Genomic DNA, 17,269 nt, shown 5'->3' on the forward strand with positions numbered 1-17,269 from the left:
CAGGCCCTGCAAGGGCCAGAACGGATCCTCTCCAAACCCGGGGAACTTGGGAGGGAGAACTTCACACTCCAACTCTTGAATGGTTCAGCAAAAACAGCTTGGCTGGAGATCACATGACCACCACCATGCCCTTGGTAATGAGCCCGAGAGAGAGAAAAAGGACAACACGGGCTCACTCCCCCACGCAGACTCCCTCGACAAATGCTGACGGGCAACTTCTGGACCTGCTTAGGCCTCTCAAATCATGCTGGAAAGGATAAGTAACACACTGAATGGCGCAGCTTCAAAATGAGCTTGAGAAGCTGCATTTGGGGCAAAACAAATGAGGGCAAAAAAAATACACACACAACCCTGAAAAATCATCTTTGTGGGGACAAGTCACTGATACGGATAAAAAAGATGTGGCTGTTTCAGCGGACCCCAAGCTCCACCGGACTCGCAGCCAAAACTCCCAGTGTGACTTTTAGATTGTATTAGGGTCGATATAAGCATTAAGTGTCACATTATAAACTTGGGGGGGGGGGGGAACGTGCCTGAAACAGCTCTGGCCCAAGTCTGACGGTGTCCCAAGGTAACGAAGGCGAGAGATGCGGGGACAAAGGCTAGGAACAAACAGTCCTCGCAGGAATTTCAGACAATTAAGAATCGCTACAAGGATGGAAACGCAGGCTTGGCGCCCCCTCTGACAAAGCCCAAAGCAGGCGGCTGATGTCGGAGGGACCGAGTACACGGGCACACAGAGGGGCGGCTGGTGGAGCGGCCTGGCCCAGACATCCTGGACAACCTGGTGACTGTCGATCCCCTGGACGCCCCTACCCATGGGCCCTTCCCCGCAAACCAAAATGTCTTTGGCTGCCGAGGGCTGGAAGCCATGGAGATGTCTACGTCTGGGGACCGGTACGGGGAGCGTGAGCCCCCTGAGGCCCAGTGAAGTAAGCAGAGCCAGGGAAAGTCAGACAGCCACAGAGAAACGGAAAGGGCAACGACACGAAGGCTTGTGCCGCGGAACGACCAGGTCCACGCTTGGCGCGTGGCCGGCTCCTCCACACATGGCAGGGTGAGGGCTGGGAACCCTGCCCAGGACTATCCATCTCTGGAAAACTAGTGATTGTTTGGGAGGGAGAGGGGGGAGCTGATGGGAAATGGGAGTGATCTTAAGCCATTAAGAGTTTAATTTCTTAAATTATTTATGATAATAACAAAAAAGCCGATACTGGTTCAATACTCAGAAAAAAGGAAACGGAATAAGGGTTAATCCGTTCCGCCTTCGCCGTCGCCCCTTCCCGTGCCGTTCCCAAGCAGCGGCACTAGTCTCGGTTACAGATTGTGACACTGGTCCGGCCTCAGCCCATGGGAGCCACAGACGGCCCAGGCTCCTTCTAGGTTAGGGCTGATGACCCCTAGAAAATGAGTCTTCCAGAGACCAGGGTGGGAGAGATGCACGTGGCACTCAATTATGTTCAACATTATTTTAATGAATTGCAAAAGCCTGTTTAAAAGGTGCAGATTAAATGGCAGCGAAAAGTCGCCGGCCCTGCCAGGGCAGGTGCGTTCCTTGGGAGGGGCGTCAGGAGAGGGAAGGCCCCGGGCTCCAGGGCCCATCATGTCCCTGAAAGGAGGGGATCTCCCAGAGAAGCCCGGAGCCGCTCGGGCCACAGAGTTCGTGCCAGCCCAGGGTTCCCCCCTCAGGATGGGCCCGAGATGGAGCTGGATCCCGGGCCCTCCTGGTGCCGGCAGCTCACTATCAACCTGAGAGAAGTTTCAAGAACCCAAAGCATTGGCTGGAGTAGAGATGGGGGCTCCTGGATCCTCCACAGGCGCCCCCCCCTCCCCCAATCAAGCCAAACACGGGAAGTGTTTTACAGATTTTATTTATTTCGTTCCTTTCCCTTGGGGCATTTTCTCCTCCTTCAGCTCCCACCAAGCAGTGAGGATGATGCCCAGAAACCCAAAGGTTGCCAAAGGCACCTGTGGTGGACACGCAGAAACATGCATACAAACACACTCACACTCACACATGCATGTGTGCACACATTCCCCCCAGTCCGGGGGTGCCCTGTCACCCTGAGGTCGGGGCCAGCACCCACTGCCCAGAAGCCCGGGAGGGGCCCCAGGTCCTTATCTCCAAAGCGGGGGTGCTGGGGCGCCGCGTCTCACTTGTCCTTGTCCTTCTTTTTGCTTTTCCTCTGGCTACTCAGCTCCACAAGCTTCTGGTCCAGCCTCCTCTGGAGATGGACCCTCTTCACAGGGTCCGGCCCCTTGGCCTTCATTCCACTGCCCGCATACAGGACCCCTTCTCTGCTGATCCTCTGGCGCGCCTGCGCTCGGGCCTTCTCGCCACACCCGTGCACCTGGGGAGACACGGCCCTTTCTAGGCTGCGGGATTTAGACATCCGGCCCTGCCCATCCAGAACCTGACCGTGCCCACCACCGAGCCCAAAGACACCTGGCAGTGCCCAGTGCAGAGGAGGAAGAGGCTGGCGCTCTGCAGATACAGCTACAGGTCAAGGCCAAGGCCGTGCACCCCCTTCCACCTCCCAAGAGCCCACACTGCTTCCTCTCGGCTGCCCTCCTGCCAGCCACTCTCCATCACTGCTGCCACCCGTCTGCTCAGGCTCCAGAAAGGCCAAATGCCCTGGGAAGAAGTCTCCCTGCAGGCTCCTCACCCATCTTGCCCAAGTTCTCGCACCGAGCGTCAAAATTTCCCTTTTTCCTTAGGTGAGGGCATTCCCCTCGGCAACACCTCCCAAACTTCTCCCTTGCCCTTGCCAAGCCCCCGAGGCCTCCTCGCTCTTTGCAGGAGCTCCCTCTCTGGCCCTCCCTCGTGGAGACCCCGCCATCCTCCTGCCTCTGCCCAGTCAAGGCAAACTCGACCTGGTCCTGACCCCCCCGCCCACCCAAACTGGCCCCCTCTATTAGCAGCCCCACCCCCATCTCTTCCCTGGCCCAGGCCATAATCCCTCAGGCTCTTGTCCTGAATCTTGACCTTGGCATTGCCAAGTGACCCTATGACCCTCTAGCCCTTGGCAAGTCTGAAACGGGCCTCCCTGAGGTTGCAGACGGCGCCTTCCCTGCTGGGGCCACCGGCTGTGACCCCACCTTCCTCCTCCTCCACCTCGGGAGCTTCGGACGCTAACTGCCTCCCTTCATTAGATCCCTTGCCAGGGATTCAAGACTTAGTCCCTCACTCCTCCCCGTGCTTCAAACTGAGGGTTATTTCCTATCACACTTCGGGGTACCCACAGAAATTTTTAAAACTGAGCCGAGAAGTCGACATGGGAAATGGAGGGTACCTCCATCTCTGCCCAGGGGGGGTACCACCTCCATCTCTACCCAAAGGGCACCACCTCCATCTCTACCCAAAGGGCACCACCTCCATCTCTGCCCAGGGGGGCACCACTTCCATCTCTACCCAAGGGGCACCACCTCCATCTCTGCCCAGGGGGGCACCATCTTCATCTCTGCCCAGGGGGGCACCACCTCCATCTCTGCCCAAGGGGCACTATCTCCATCTCTGCCCAGTGGGCATCACTTCCATCTCTGCCCAGGGGGCACCATCTCCATCTCTGCCCAGGGGGCACCATCTCCATCTCTGCCCGGGGGCAGAGGCCCAAGCACGGCGCACAAGCAGAGCAGATCCCCCACATCTAACGCAGTCCCCTCCCCACAGACACCAGCTTAAACAAATCGATGAAAACCTCCCCTAGGAAGTGACAGCCCCACGGACACAGGCGCCGCCTACCTCAGGGATGTGGTGGCGGAGGCAGAAGCGGTGGGCGCAGTGCGGGCACAGCTGGCCCAGGGTCACCACGCTGGCTTTGCACCCAGAGAACCCACAGGTGCTGTCGGCTTTGATGGCAGCAGAGATCAGGGCGTCAAAGTCTTCCTCAGCTGCGCCGTCTCCTCCCGTGGGGCCTGTGGAAAACAGCAGACGGTCATGTGGGAAAAGGGCCAGACAGCAGCCCCGGCCCCGCCTGGCTCAAGGCACAGCTCCTGCCCGGGGCCCCGATGCCCAGGGACTGCCAGGTGGCCCCCCCCCCCCGTGTGGTCAGACACAACACGCTCCCTAGTGGATCTCACATTCCCAGGGTGACAAGTCCAGAAATGACGAAACGCGCTTTCATGAGGAGCTGGGGGGGTTCTCAGCTGTGTGGGGACCAAAGACCCTTCCTGCCAAGGCTGCCCTGCAGCCCTCCTGTGGGCACGGGGGGTCCCGCTTCTGGCGGGCCCCATCAGGCCCCAGGCTTTGGGGAGGGTCCCATCTGCGCAGGTTCCAGGACGGCCCCCATGGCATCAAGCTCAGCCGCACAAACGTCACAGCTATCTGTTGGCAATGCCAAAGAGGGGCTGCAATCTGCACCGGAGGACTGAGTCCTCACCAGGACAAAGCCTCCCGTGGCCCCCCACAGGCATCCTGGGCGTCCCCTTGGTCGCCAATAGGGTCCCGGCTCACCTCTCCTCCCCGTGCCGCCTAAGGGACAAATCGTTAGCTCAGTGCCCCGGAGGCTGGCTCCAGGAAGGGAGCCACTAGAAAGCCCACGGCCTGCCGAGGACTGGGGTCCAGTCAGGGCCGCGAGGCCCAGGACATCCCCGGTCTAGCCTGGCCTCTGCCAGGAGTCCCACGCCTTCCCTGAGGGGAAGTTCCTTCTGCTTAGCCCCCAGAGGACCCAGCGACACGGGAACAGCGTAAGCAGCCAGGCCCGCTCCCCAGGGGCCAAGCATGGGGGAGGGGGAGGCGGGCAGCAAAGCCAGGTGGCCAATGTGGGGGCAGCGCCCCAGGCACGTGTCTCTAAGGGGGAAGGGCTCCCACCAGCCCTCAGCGGGCCCAGAGGCCTGAGGTCTGACATCAGAGACTGACGGAAAGAGCCGATACAGCCGGGCTCGAGCTTGGGAGCAGCCGGCCGTGGAGCGGAGTCTCACCCACAGCCATGGCGGGCCCCGAGACGCACCAAGGCACAGGGTCACTGGCTAATCCCATGACGCCCAATGAGAGATGCTGCCCCAGCGGGGAGGATCGGGATGTGCCCCCGGGTGCTTCCCCCATCCTCCCTGGCCCTCAGGCCCCCCCTTACTCGGGTTCCTTGGCTGGGGGGGAGGAGGGAGGGGCCTGCGGTCCCCTGGAGGGCAGGGAGGATCCCAGCACAGGCCCCACCCCGTGGGCATCACCCTGAGACTCCAGGGCATGTCAGTGACAAGTGTGCTCAGCAGCGCCTCCTCCTGGCCTCTGGGTGTCAACACACACACACAAGCCATCACAGGAAAAGGAGCTCAAACTGAGCCCTCTGCCCACATCAGTGTCGGCATTCCCCTCCCCCCAGAACAGAGGACAGGGACCCTGAACGTGAGGCCATTATGACCTATGACCCATGACCCATGACCCATGATCCCAGGACCTCTCTTGGCTTTGGGGCAGGCTGGCAGGGGGCAGTGGCGAGGGGCCCGGCCTCAGTTTCCCCATCAGGTTCTGGCCATGTGCCCCAGGGTCCAGGAGCCCGCCCTCAGACCAGCCGGGCATTTCCACGTTTGTGTCCTCAAGGAGACCCAAGGAGCGGGAAGGCCGACACCGACATGGAGACCCCAATTCTACCAAGCCTCCAGGTTCCTGTCGGGGGAAGAGGATCCCCTCTCTCCTCTCAGGCCCCTAGGAGAACGTCTACAAAAGGAGCCCCCGCCTCCAGGTCCCTCCAGGCCCCTCCAGCTGAGCTGGGGGTAAAGGACGCCGCCTCCTGCTCCCCCGACCCCTCTCATGAGGAAGCCCCAAGGTCAATTGTGGCCGGCACCAGGGAAGTACATCCGGGGCAGGGGATGAGCACCCCATCTCCTGCGGGGACTCTCGGGTCTCACCTTTCCTCCCCTTTCCCTTCTTCCTTCCTGACACCTTTGGCGCCCCGGAGCCAGCAGGGTCTTGGCGTTCTCTGGCCCGCTGACCGGGCCCGGCTTGCCCCGTCTCTTCTCTTTGCCTGTGAGGGGCCTTCTGACTGCGACTGTCCCCGGGGCTGCCGGGGGGGTCCTGCTCACCCGGGGAAAGGCCCGGCCGTCCTGGGCCCGGGCACTGGAGCCCCTGCCCTTCACTCTCCGTGCTGGTTGGAGACGGCCCCGTGGCGGAGGGGGCAGCGGCGGGGGCAGCAGCGGGAGTTGGGGTAGGGACAGCAGGGACCCCCTTTTTGCGCACAGAGATGTACCTCTTCTTCCCTTCACCAACACTCTCATGCTTCAGCCCGTGCTCCTCGGCCAGCTGGTGGACCAGCATCCTGTCGTGGGAATTCAGGGACGCGGGAAACTCGAGCAGGGTCTCGCTGCTCTCCAGAAAGTCCACGATCCTGGTTCTGAAGGAGTCCACGGCACCCTCGGGGGCCCCAGGCCGACCCTCGCCATTGACTCTGGGGCCCTCTGGTGGCTGGCCCGGGGTCCCGCTTCTGCCGGACTTGTGGCCCCCTCTGGCCTTCCGGCCTTCCGGGCGAGGTCGGGGGCCGGGCCGGGCGGGGTCTCCGGGCCTCCTGCCCGCCTGGCCACTCTGGGGGCCTTCGTGGCAGTAGTTGTCAGGGACGATGTCGTCGAGGTACTCGAAGGCCGTGCGGACTTCGCCTCTCAGAGTGAAATAATCCACCAGCCTCTTCAAGAAGGCATCGCTGCCGATTGTCCGAGAGTCGCAGACAACGGCCACGTGGCGCCGGGCACGAGTGACCGCCACGTTGATCCTCCGGTCCTCCGCCAGAAAACCCACCTCACCTGAAAGAATCACAGTGGGGGATGAGTGGCGGCCGGCACTGACGGAAGGAGCGCCAAAGGAAGGTGTGACTCCAGGGAGTCTCCCTGTGCGCTTTCTGGGGTCAAGCCCTGTGTCCTGCCCCCTGGAACAAGGCCATGACCTCCTCCCTTGGGCATCCCCCAGCCCTCGGCCTGTCCCTCAGGTTCGGCCCAAGGAACGTGGCCCAACACTCTCTAGCAGGGACGAGGCCCCTCTTCAGCAGCCGCTGCCGCCATCCTGTCCAGGAGGAGGAGGAAGGGGAGGGGTCACTCCCCAATCTTCCCCAAGTGAGAGCTCGTCCACAGCAGGACAGCCGAGCACAAGGGATGGTGGCCCCGAACTCTGGGGGTCCCAGAGCGTGCTCGGGCATTCAGGACAGGTCACTTCGACTAGATCCAAGTAGAAGGAACAAACTCCTGCCCTGCCCCCAGTCCCGGGGGGTCGGGGGGGGGGGGGGGGGAGGAGGTAGGGGGAGGACTTCCTAACTCCTCCAATCACAATGTCTGCTTCGACATCCCTAGCACTGAACCACCAAGGGGCGCTCCCATCTCCAAGTGGAGCTTCTGGGGCTCAGCCTTCAAGGCTGGAGCTGGGAAAGGGCCAGTAGGCTCTCGCTCCAGGGCGTCCCTGTCAGCCCAGAATGGGGTCCAAATGCAGTGAGATCCTTTCTGGGCTGGCCCCAAGGCAGCTTGTAGGGGAGAGGGACACATCACGGTTTGTGAGGAGGGGGCTCCAGCCCTCTGCACTAACACAGCCTCTGCACTGTCTGCAAGGACTGTCACCAGCCCAGAAACATCCTCTGGGACTCAGGCCTGAGGTGGGGGCTGGAGAGCTACCTCAACTCTCCTCGGTGGCCCCCTCCTCACGCCTTGTGCCCAGAGGATGAGCTACAGGACCTCCTGGGCCAGTACAAGACTGTTCTGAGCTCAGTTTCCTCTCCTCTCAAACCTGTCCTGGGTCGGTCCGAATGGTTCTGGTTCTCCCACTCACAGTCCTGACTCCCACCAGGAGCACTGGCCACTCCCAGCCCTCCTACCTTTCCGGTTGGATCGCACAAAGGACAAGATGACCGCCTCCTTCTCTCTTCCCTGGAAGCCATCGACTGACTTGATTTCAAGCTCCGGATACTTTGGGGAAAGCTGCTGCCTGAGCAGGTCCACCTGAGCACGGGAGGGGCCGAGTGGGTCACAGAGGCTCACAGCCATGGCTGGGCCCCGGCCGCATCTGGAGCCGGAGCTCTCGGCGGGATTCCCACAGGAAAGCCAGGCTCCAGCAGAGACCTCCAGGGCAGTGTAGACGCGGAACCACGCCAAGACAAGCATCTCCCTCCCCACTGCCGGCCCCTCACTCCCCCACGGAGGGAGATCGAGGAGGCCCCGGCACGTGTCTCACCTGCAGGTTGTAGGGCGTGATGACAGCCATGTCACCCACTCGGACGCCAGCGTCCACCAAAGCCTGGACGTGCAAACTAACAAGGCGGACCTCACCTGGGGACAAAACACAGGGAGCGTCGCCTGGGACGTGACAGCAAGACCCCTGGACCTGAGGCCTCATGAAAATATCCCCCAGAAGGAGGCCAGACCACGCCTCCCCCTCCTCCTCCCCCCGCTGGCGCCTTTTCCTGGCCTGGTGCAGTCATGGAGACAAGGCCACCCCAGGGCCGCCGTCTGCCAGCTCTCGCTCTCAGCCCCCTTTCTCCAGCCATACGCATTCTGGGTTTAAATCCAACATGGAGCCCTTTAGTTTGGAATTTTTAAACAATTCTTGACCAGAGCCTTACACTGCAAAGCATTTGCCCAACATTTTCCTTTCTGCCACAGGGGCCCACTGAGGCATGCGTGGCCAAGGTCGCTTCACTGAGCATGGAGGGACTTCCCTCGTCAGACACACTCAGTGGCCGGTGGGCAGGAGGACAAGGCCATTGGCGCAGAACCCAGGCTCCAGCCCAGCTCTGCCACAGACTAAGGCCGTGGCCCAGAAGAAAGGCCTGGAGACCCTGGCCCTGTGCCTGCCCCACTGAGTGCAAAGGAAAGAAGTCAGCCTGTGAAGGACTCGGCAACGAGACAATCCCAGAGGGCTCCTGCTGAACCACGCGGTCCCGCCTCCAGGAGGGAACCAATGGCCAAACTCAGGGAGGCCCCACTAAGTCAGGTCCTTTCTGTCCTTTCTGTCCTTTTTCTTACATAACGGCTCCTGTATGACCTATGTCTGAGTGCCGACAATCTCAGGGAGGAGGGAGGGACAGACCCGAATGGTGATGAATGGGCAAGGCCTTAGGAGGCACAGTCTGCAGAGGTGGGGGGCTGCAGGGGCAGAACACGGGGGGCACCACCAGGCCTTCCCAGGGCACTGGCCAGCTCTCCTGAGTTTGTTCACTTTTCCCCCTTTGCTTTAAGGGGTGTTTGTGGGAGGGGGAGGGAGTGCAGATCCTGGCGAGGCACAGGACCGGTCTTTAAAGGGCATCTTTCACAAAGTGCCTCGGAGAGGCCCAGACCTGGGTTCCCCCTGGACTGTTCATCCTCATCCTCAAGCTCAAACAGGCCGCAGCCGGCAGTGTCGATAAGCAGCAGGGGGATGCTCGTCTCCTCGGTGGGCACGACCCCCGGCAGATCCCTGCACGGCAGCAAGTTAATTAGGGTTAGCGCCCAGCAGAGCCACGACCGGGGCGCCCAACGCCATCCGTCTTTAGACTTTAGAACGGACCCTGACTGCTCGGCTGCTCCTTCCCTCGTTTTAACTGTTTCCCAATTACATTTTCGTCTGGCTCAGGCCGAGCCTGGGGACTTTGCCACCACAGCTCGCGTGGGCCCCCTTGTCCTGACGTGCCCACAATGGGCACAAGGGCACAAGAAGGAAGGGGCTGAACTAGAGGAGAGGCCCAGATTCCACCACGCACCCTAGGCAGCCTCAGTTTCCCCACCTGTGCAGGCACTCCCCTCTTTCTCAAGGGGCTGTTTTGAGGAAAATTATACCTAAAACCTCCTCAGAACCACGGAGTGCTCAACAAGCTTGCTGACCTGGGGCTGTTAGGCCTGAAGGGCTTCGGGCCATCTAAAACCTCTGAAATGCTCCCTGGGCCTGGGCCCACGCCCCCAAGGGGACAGCCGTCCAGCCCCCACCACCTGACCCTGGCCCGCCCCCTGCCCCCGCCCCCAGGCCCACTCACTTCAGAAGATGGCCAGCCACAGAGGAGTGGGCAGTGAGCTGTCCGTGGTACAGTTCGTCCGAGGCCCACTGCATGATGGCCTGGTGCATGCGGTACTGGACCGTCAGCATCCTCACCACCTTGTCCCCGTGCTTCGCGATCAGGCGCTCCATTAGGCTGAGGGCCAGACCCCCGCTGGCGGCCCTGCGTCAGAGAGGGAGACGCGTGAGCTCGGCACGGCACGCAAGGGACCTTCCCACACAAACCCCCGGCCTTGCCGACTCCAATGAGCTCCAAGCACTAAAGCACCGACTGTGTGCAAAACGGGCTGCGATGGGCCGGGGAGGGGAAGACACAAAATCTGGGCAAGGAGCCCCCTCGCCACAAAAACACATGATCTCAGGGGGGGACACAATCAGTGCCTTAAAGAGACATCACCAAAGCATTCTGGGCCACGTGAGGGCCCAGCCAATGGGGCACAGCCAAGGGGACACCCAGGACACCCCAGAATGTGCTCCCTCTAGCTGCCCTCACTTCTTATGACCTCGTTGGGGACCCCCAGCTTCCTGGACGTGCCCAGAGGGTCTGGCGGTCAGTTCTAAAATAAGCCTCCCCCATTAATGGCCCTGCCAAAGCCCCTCCCCAGCCCCCCAGGCACCCCGACTCTCACAGTCACTAGGTGCCAAGCACCCAAAGGACGCCCAGTCCAGGCCCCTCTCCCCAAGCCTCTGAGCAAGGGATCTTACTGGTGGGACACGATGGTGGGAGGCAGCTGCTGGTGGTCTCCGGCCAGGACGCACTTCCTGGCCTTCAGCAGGGGGATCCAACAGCTGGCCTCCAGGGCCTGGGCGCACTCGTCGATCACCACCACGTCAAAGTAGTTGTCGGGGAGCAGCTTCAGGGGGCCGTCGGGGGAGGCACCTGGTTCAAAGGGGTCCCTCAGCCCGAGGACATTTTGGAGCCCTCGGAGCCCAGCATGGCCCCGAGCACATCAGGCACCTTATCCTGGGCCGAGGACCTGGAAGGTCCGTCTAGGCCTCTGCAGAGGGGCTGTCCCCATCCCGAGGAGCACCCGGGGCCGCCGTCTTCCCCCTGCCCCCTAGGCCGCAGCCTTCCTCCCGCCCCCACCCCAGGCCACCATCTTCCCCCTGCCCCCCAGGCCACCGCCTTCCTCCCGCCCCCCAGGCCGAGGCGCCTCTCACCTGTGTTTGTGGCCAGGATGACGTCGGCCCAGGAGAGGCTCCTGAGCATGGCGGCTTCCTCCCTCTCCCTCAGCTCCTTCCTCAGCAGCTTCAGCTCGTTGCGGCCATAGCTCTTGTCCCTCTTGTCCAGGGTCTTCATGCCCTTCACCTGTTAAAGGAACACACAGAACTGCTCAGCTTTACTTCCAGTGGCCTTGCAGAGTCTGCCCCCTCTGCAGGTACAAATCGCTACCCAGCCACCAGCTCCCCAGGAGGGCTCCCCAAGGGCTCGCGGCCTCTTTCTCCATCACGCAGAGGATGAGGGGCCCACATGTCTTTGACAGCATCAGGAGGAAGTCCCCCCACACCCAGCCCCCGCCACAAACGCAGGAATCGCGGCAGACGCGCAGAGTCCTCTAAGGCTCACAACAACCCAGGAGCCTCAGCCAAGGATCCCCTGCACCCCAAGAGTTGGGAATCGGGTCTGGTCTGGCTGTGAGAGCCCCTCAGAACAAGCAGCCTCGGCCTGAGACCTCAGCTTTGGGGCTGCTGCTCCCCTCTGACTTCCATCTCCAGTCCTGGCATTTGCCCTGGGGAGGGGGACAATTCCTGAACCACTTCCCCCACCCCATCAGCCCACCTGGTGTCCTTCAAGGCCTGGCTAAAATCCCACCCAGGACTCTGACACTGGCCCCCACAACGATTCCCTGCAGCGTGTCCCGTCGAGAGCTCGTGGGCCCATCGTGAGACTGAGGGCTCCGCGGGTACCCTAGGGCTGCCCTCTGCAGGAAATCCCGCCTTTCTGGCCCATGGGCCAGCTTCCCTTCAGAGCCTCTTCACCTTGAGCCTTCCCAGACACTAGTGGTTCTGACGGACCTGGCACAGGGGCCCAGAACCATCCGGATAGAGATGGGATGATCTGGCCTGGGCCAGTGTCCCCTGTGGTGGTGGGAATGGTGGGAGGGAACCCCCGGCTTCCCTGAGAAAATGTCAGTGACCACCAGAAGCCCCTGCCCGCAAGGACAGGCCTGGTGTCAACCCTGAGATGGCTGGATGCCCGGAGGTCTTCACAACACCAGCCCATGGAGGTCACTGGCTTCTGATTCTGTTTAGAAGCTCCCCCTCCCGCCTCGCTTCACCCACCTCCCAGGGCACAGTGAGGCCCGGAGCACCAGAGAAAGGCCCCTTGTCTCCCCCAACCCTTCTCCTGAGGCTCCAGAAGGAAATCCCTGCTGGCCCCGGGGAGCCCCCTAATCAGCACGTTACAAAGTCTCTAGGAGCCCAGCCCCCTCCTTTCCCTTTCTGGGACCCCCCCACGGACCCGGTCAATGTCCTTGCGGATATCGGCCACGATCTGGGCCTGGTCACTGCGGGCCAGGACGGCATCGAGGCAGTGGTGCTGGATGGCGTCCAGGAGGCGCGCGGGGTGCCCGAGGCGGAGGACCTTCTGCTTCTGCGCGGCCAGTCTCTCTACCAGGTTGTCCACGGCGACGTTGGAAGGGGCGCAGCACAGGACCTGAAGCGGAAGCCGGCCCTCGTTAGCCACATCACCGAGGCCTCGGGCGCGGGGCTGTGGGGAACAGCCGCCCCCGACCTCCCAAAAGGAGCGGGCGAGACCCCATCCCCCAAAACGTGACAAAGCTAGTCTCGGGCCCATGAAGGGAAGTGCAAAACATATCGGGGTAACTGTGAGCCCCCAAACGACCAAGAGACACAGGCTTGCCCCACGCCCAGAAACCCCACGACCTGAGGCAGTTTAACTGCACTGGAGACGAAGGCCGGAGGACAGAGCCCGGCACAGAACCAGGCCCTTCTGCCCTGAGACGGGGAGAGCAAAGGCAGCCGACCCAGAGGGTGCCAGCAGCACGGCTGGGGGAGGGGCAGAGAGGAAGGCAAGGATTCCTGCCCCTCACCCCAAGAGCAAAGGGATGGGGGGAGAGGAAGGGGGAGGCCTGCCCTTCTCTCCCAGCAGCCATGTCTGACCAACAGGTGTGAGCAGGTGCAGCCCCGCCCAGGGAGCGGAAGGATGGAGCCATGACAGGAGCACCTCCCCCAGGGAGACCAGGGTCCGCGGGGGGGGCGGCTGACACAGGGCTGAGTCTGGGGGATGAAGAGGCTCATGCTCTCCCTCCCACCCACCCCCTCCCCCACCTGGCGGCCCACCTTCAGGCCCCGGTGCACGGCCTGCAGCACCACCTCCAGCACGGTCGTGGTCTTCCCAGTGCCGGGGGGGCCGTGGATGATGGCCAGCTCTTTCTGGGCCAGGGCAAAGGCCACGGCCTCTTTCTGTGACGTGTCCAGATTGCTGTTGCAGAACGTCAGCGTTTCTAGGGGAAGAGCAGTTGGGCTTTGGTCCCACCGGCCCCGCCTTGTCCATGGCACTGCCTCTGCACCCCACCATCCCAACGGCCACGGGCCCCTGCAGCCCACCCTCTTCTCACAGCACCTCGGCCTTCTGCTGGTGCCCGCGGGCACATCTTCCTCATCTGGGCACCTCCCCAAGAACCGTGTCCTTGCCCCTGGGGCCAGGAAGGAGGGGGACCAAAGTGATCAAGGTCAAGCCCGTGGCTCCTGCCGGGGTCTCTTTGTGGAGGGGGTCCCGGCCCAGGAAGGGGTGCCGAGCGTCCTTACGTGGTGGGACGGGGCTGCTTGGCTCAGAAGCGCAGAGGAGGACGTCGATGAGGGGCGCAGCCGGGCCCGAGCGGTGCTGGTTCAGGGCCAGGAGGGCTCTGACAACAGAGCGGAGCAGGATTAGGAACGTGGCGCAGCCAGACCCCGGCCTGGCAGGAGGGGCCTCATGCCCCTCGTCTGACTGCTCCGCGGCGCCCCCTTCTCAGGCTTGGGCTCCCGGCCCTCCTGCATCCTTTCCCTAGGACCGGGAGGGACACGGACCAGAACCAGAGCTGGCCAGAGCCACGCTTTGACCTTTTCCAAACCAAACCTGGCAAAAGGTGCCGCGGGAGCAGGAGTGATGGGAGCAGGGACCCTGTTGTGTAGCCGCTCCTCTCCAACACCTCCCATGGCTCCCCATCACTGCCCCCCTCATGCCCGCTTCCACTGTGCCGGCCGCCCCCAAACTGTCTCAGAGAGTCAGCCTCCCTGCCTCGGCATCACCCACACCTCACACCTCCTGGCACACAGCGGGCGCTCCAGAAACGCTTGCCCGTGGTTCCCTCTAACCCTGCCCCCCCCCCCAGCACACTCAGGGCCTTCCCCCATTCTCCCCCTGAACCTGCCCACAGGCCCAGACCCAGATCCGCCCTGACAGCCCGGGGCCCCTCAGAGCGAGGGCAGCCTGGCACACCGCGGGAACGCTCCCGCTCAGCCTCCTGGATGCTTCCATCGGGGGTCCCAGAGTCCGGCCATTCTTCTCCACCTCGGGCCTCCCCGACCCCTCCCTGGCGGCTCTGCGCCTCTCACAATGTCCCCTCTCCCCAGGAGCCCCCCCCCAGCCTCACTGGCACTTGGGTGCCTCCCCCAGGCCCTTGGCAGCCTCGCATCCCCGCATGGGGCAGAGGCACAGTGGGCACCTCCTGCCAGCCGTCCGGGTGAAGCGTCAGGGGCAGAATCTGACCCGGAGCCCGGCTCCCCCTCCCACAGTTGCCCCGACCTGGAATCGGCGACCGCAAGCTCCGGGGGGGAGGGGAACACGGGGGCCCCGCCTGAGCGATGAGCCGGACTCCAACCCACCTCCTCGGGGGCGCTGGCGGCCTTACTTTTTGAGTCGCTTGTAGGTGACGTCGTTGGCCAGCCGGAGCAGCCGGTAAAGGCCGCCGGGGTCCAAGACCACCGCCCCATCCTGGACTTCATCCAAAGCCACGGTCACGGCCCGCTGCGTGACGCGCGTCAGGACGCCGGTGGCGAGCGCGGCGGAGTCCGGAGCACTCTCGTAGAGCCCCACGATGTCACCTGCGGGCAGTGACGCCGTCAGCCGGGACCCCAGAGGGAGCCGCGGGGGCGGAGCCAGGCGTGGAGGAAGCCCGGCATCCGGCGCCAGCCGGGCCGCTCGCTCCCTGCCCAACCTCACTCACAGCCGGCCAGTCCTGGCCTGGAGGCGGTGGGGCCTGGAGGACCCCTGAATGGTGGGCGCGTGGGGCAGAGAGAAGGGCCGGGCAGGGGCCAGTCACACACCCAAGTGGCTCGCTCTGGGGGGGGGGGGGTGCACCCACCCGAGCCCCCCGGCACCTACCGGGCCCGAAGCTGTTGGAGGGCAGGGCGGCCGCGGGCTCCCACGTCCGGGGCTCCAAGACGACGAGCAGGCGTCCGTAGAGGCCCGTGCGCTGGCTCACCACCTGCAGCTTCAGCAGGCACACGCCGCGGCGCTGCAGCTCCTTGGGGGACACGCCCTCCTGCCAGGCCCTGGGACAGAGAGGATGCTCATGGGGGGGGGGGGTGCGGACGCCCCCCAGGACCCCCCCCCCAGCAGCAGGGGCTCTCAAGTCCCCAACACTGAGCCCTGCCAGGGCCAGGCCGGGTCTGGGGCTGCCTGACCTTTCACTCGTTCATTTGGCTTCAAGGCGCGAGGTCGCCACAAGTCCTAGTGCTCGGACCCTCGGGCCTCGAGCGGGCCCAGGTGAGGGCAAGGACGAAGGGTCCCCAGCCCATCTACGCCTCTGGCTGCCACCTGCCCACTGGCCCATCCTCACTGGTTGCAAGCTCCTGCTTGCGTCTACACTGGCCGTGGGCCCCCTGCCTGCCCCTCTGTACTGCCTCCCGACTGTCTACACTAATGGCCAGCCCCGTCTGCCCGTTACACCAGCCACTGGTCTCCTGCCCGTCTACACTGCCCGTCCCTTACCCGGGCTGCCGGCCCCGCCCGTCTACACTGCCTGTCACCCCCCGCCCGTCTACACTGCCCGTCCCTTATACCCGGGCTGCAGGCCCCGTCCGTCCGTCTACACTGCCTGTCACCCCCCGCCCGTCTACACTGCCCGTCCCTTACCCGGGCTGCAGGCCCCGCCCGTCTACACTGCCCGTCCCTTACCCGGGCTGCCGGCCCCGCCCGTCTACACCGGCTGCCCACAGCAGCAGCACAGAGGGCAGCGCCCACCAGCCGGGCTAAGGCTCCGCCCCCCAGACCTGGCTCCGGGGCAGCCCGAGGGGGCGGGGCGCCGGTCAGAGAAGCTACAAGCACTGAGGCAGGGCCCGAGGCCAGGGCAGAAACCCCTCAGGCGCCTAGCACGTGCCCGGCCGCCAGGGGGCGCCCTCGCGCAGAGCGCCAGACTCGTTCCGGAGTGAACCTGGACAAGTCACCGCGCGCTGCCGGCCTCAGTTCCCCCCCCCCCCCCCCGCCCCCCGTCCATGACAACCCTCCCCATCCCCCCACCCCGACCCGCCGAAGCCCCTCCTGACGCCCCCTGCTGCTCGGGCGGGGAGCGGCCCCTTCCGGCCGGGAAGCTTCTCTCATTCATGCGGGACGAGGCTGAATGGGGGCCTGGGTGCCCCCGGAGCCTCGGTCTCCTCCTCTACAGAACCCGCCAGCAGAGGCCCCCCGGGACCGCTACCTCTTCTCCTGCACCTCCGCCTCTCGCTCCTGCTCCAGCAGCTCCAGCTGCCGAGTCACAAAACTCTCCACAGACTCCATGACGCCGGCTCTGGCCTCGGCGCCGGAAGTCCCGCCTACAGGAAGTTCCCGACCGGAATTTCCGCTCTCGCGCCTTACGCATTTCCGTTTCCGGGGAGCCGGCGGAAGCGGAAGTGGGAACAGTATGGCGGCCGCCGCGGTTCGGGCTGCCCTCGGGGCCCCCGTGTGGCGCCGGCTCCTTCCCGCAGGCGGCGGCTTCCGACTCCCCACGATCCCCGGAGCAGCTACGGGACTGGGGGCAACCTCTGGAGCGGGTGAGAAAAACCTCAGTTCTTGACCGCCTCCGTTTTCCCGTCAGTTGATCTGGGACGGGCACGTCCCGGCCGCGATCCCGCCCTCTTGACCTTAGGCGGCCCCTGAGGCCTCGGTTTGCCGCCTTCTGGCCGGGCCCGCTTCCTGCCCTCGGGGCGCTTCCAGTCTGGGCCCGGGCCGAGAGCGCGGCCGGAAGCAGGCCCCGGACGGGCCCCGCCCCCTCTTAGAGCTTTAATGCTGCACCTGCGGTATGCGGGGCCCCGGCCCGGCAGGCCCCGCCCCCTCTTAGAGCTTTAATGCTGCACCTGCGGTATGCAGGCCCCGCCCCCGGGGGCGTTCCCAGTCTAACGTGAGGGGCC

At 63.8% G+C, this 17,269-nt stretch overlaps 1 protein-coding gene across 1 annotated transcript; it reads right to left on the bottom strand.

Annotated features, from left to right (window-relative positions):
* Positions 1-1,854: 1,854 nt before the first annotated feature.
* On the bottom strand, positions 1,855-16,723 carry IGHMBP2 (immunoglobulin mu DNA binding protein 2). Its single transcript, XM_031944098.1, has 15 exons — positions 16,579-16,723; positions 15,264-15,433; positions 14,791-14,983; positions 13,706-13,803; positions 13,238-13,401; positions 12,396-12,590; positions 11,096-11,243; positions 10,640-10,814; positions 9,915-10,097; positions 9,243-9,361; positions 8,141-8,235; positions 7,785-7,908; positions 5,845-6,729; positions 3,743-3,915; positions 1,855-2,351 (listed from the first exon to the last, which is right to left on the bottom strand). The coding sequence occupies exons 1-15, from the start codon at positions 16,656-16,658 to the stop codon at positions 2,154-2,156; spliced, it is 3,000 nt and encodes a 999-aa protein (XP_031799958.1). The 5' UTR covers positions 16,659-16,723; the 3' UTR covers positions 1,855-2,153.
* Positions 16,724-17,269: the final 546 nt, after the last annotated feature.

Source organism: Sarcophilus harrisii, chromosome 6, assembly GCF_902635505.1.
Source record: "Sarcophilus harrisii chromosome 6, mSarHar1.11, whole genome shotgun sequence".
In the NCBI taxonomy this organism is placed as follows: Eukaryota; Metazoa; Chordata; class Mammalia; order Dasyuromorphia; family Dasyuridae; genus Sarcophilus; species Sarcophilus harrisii.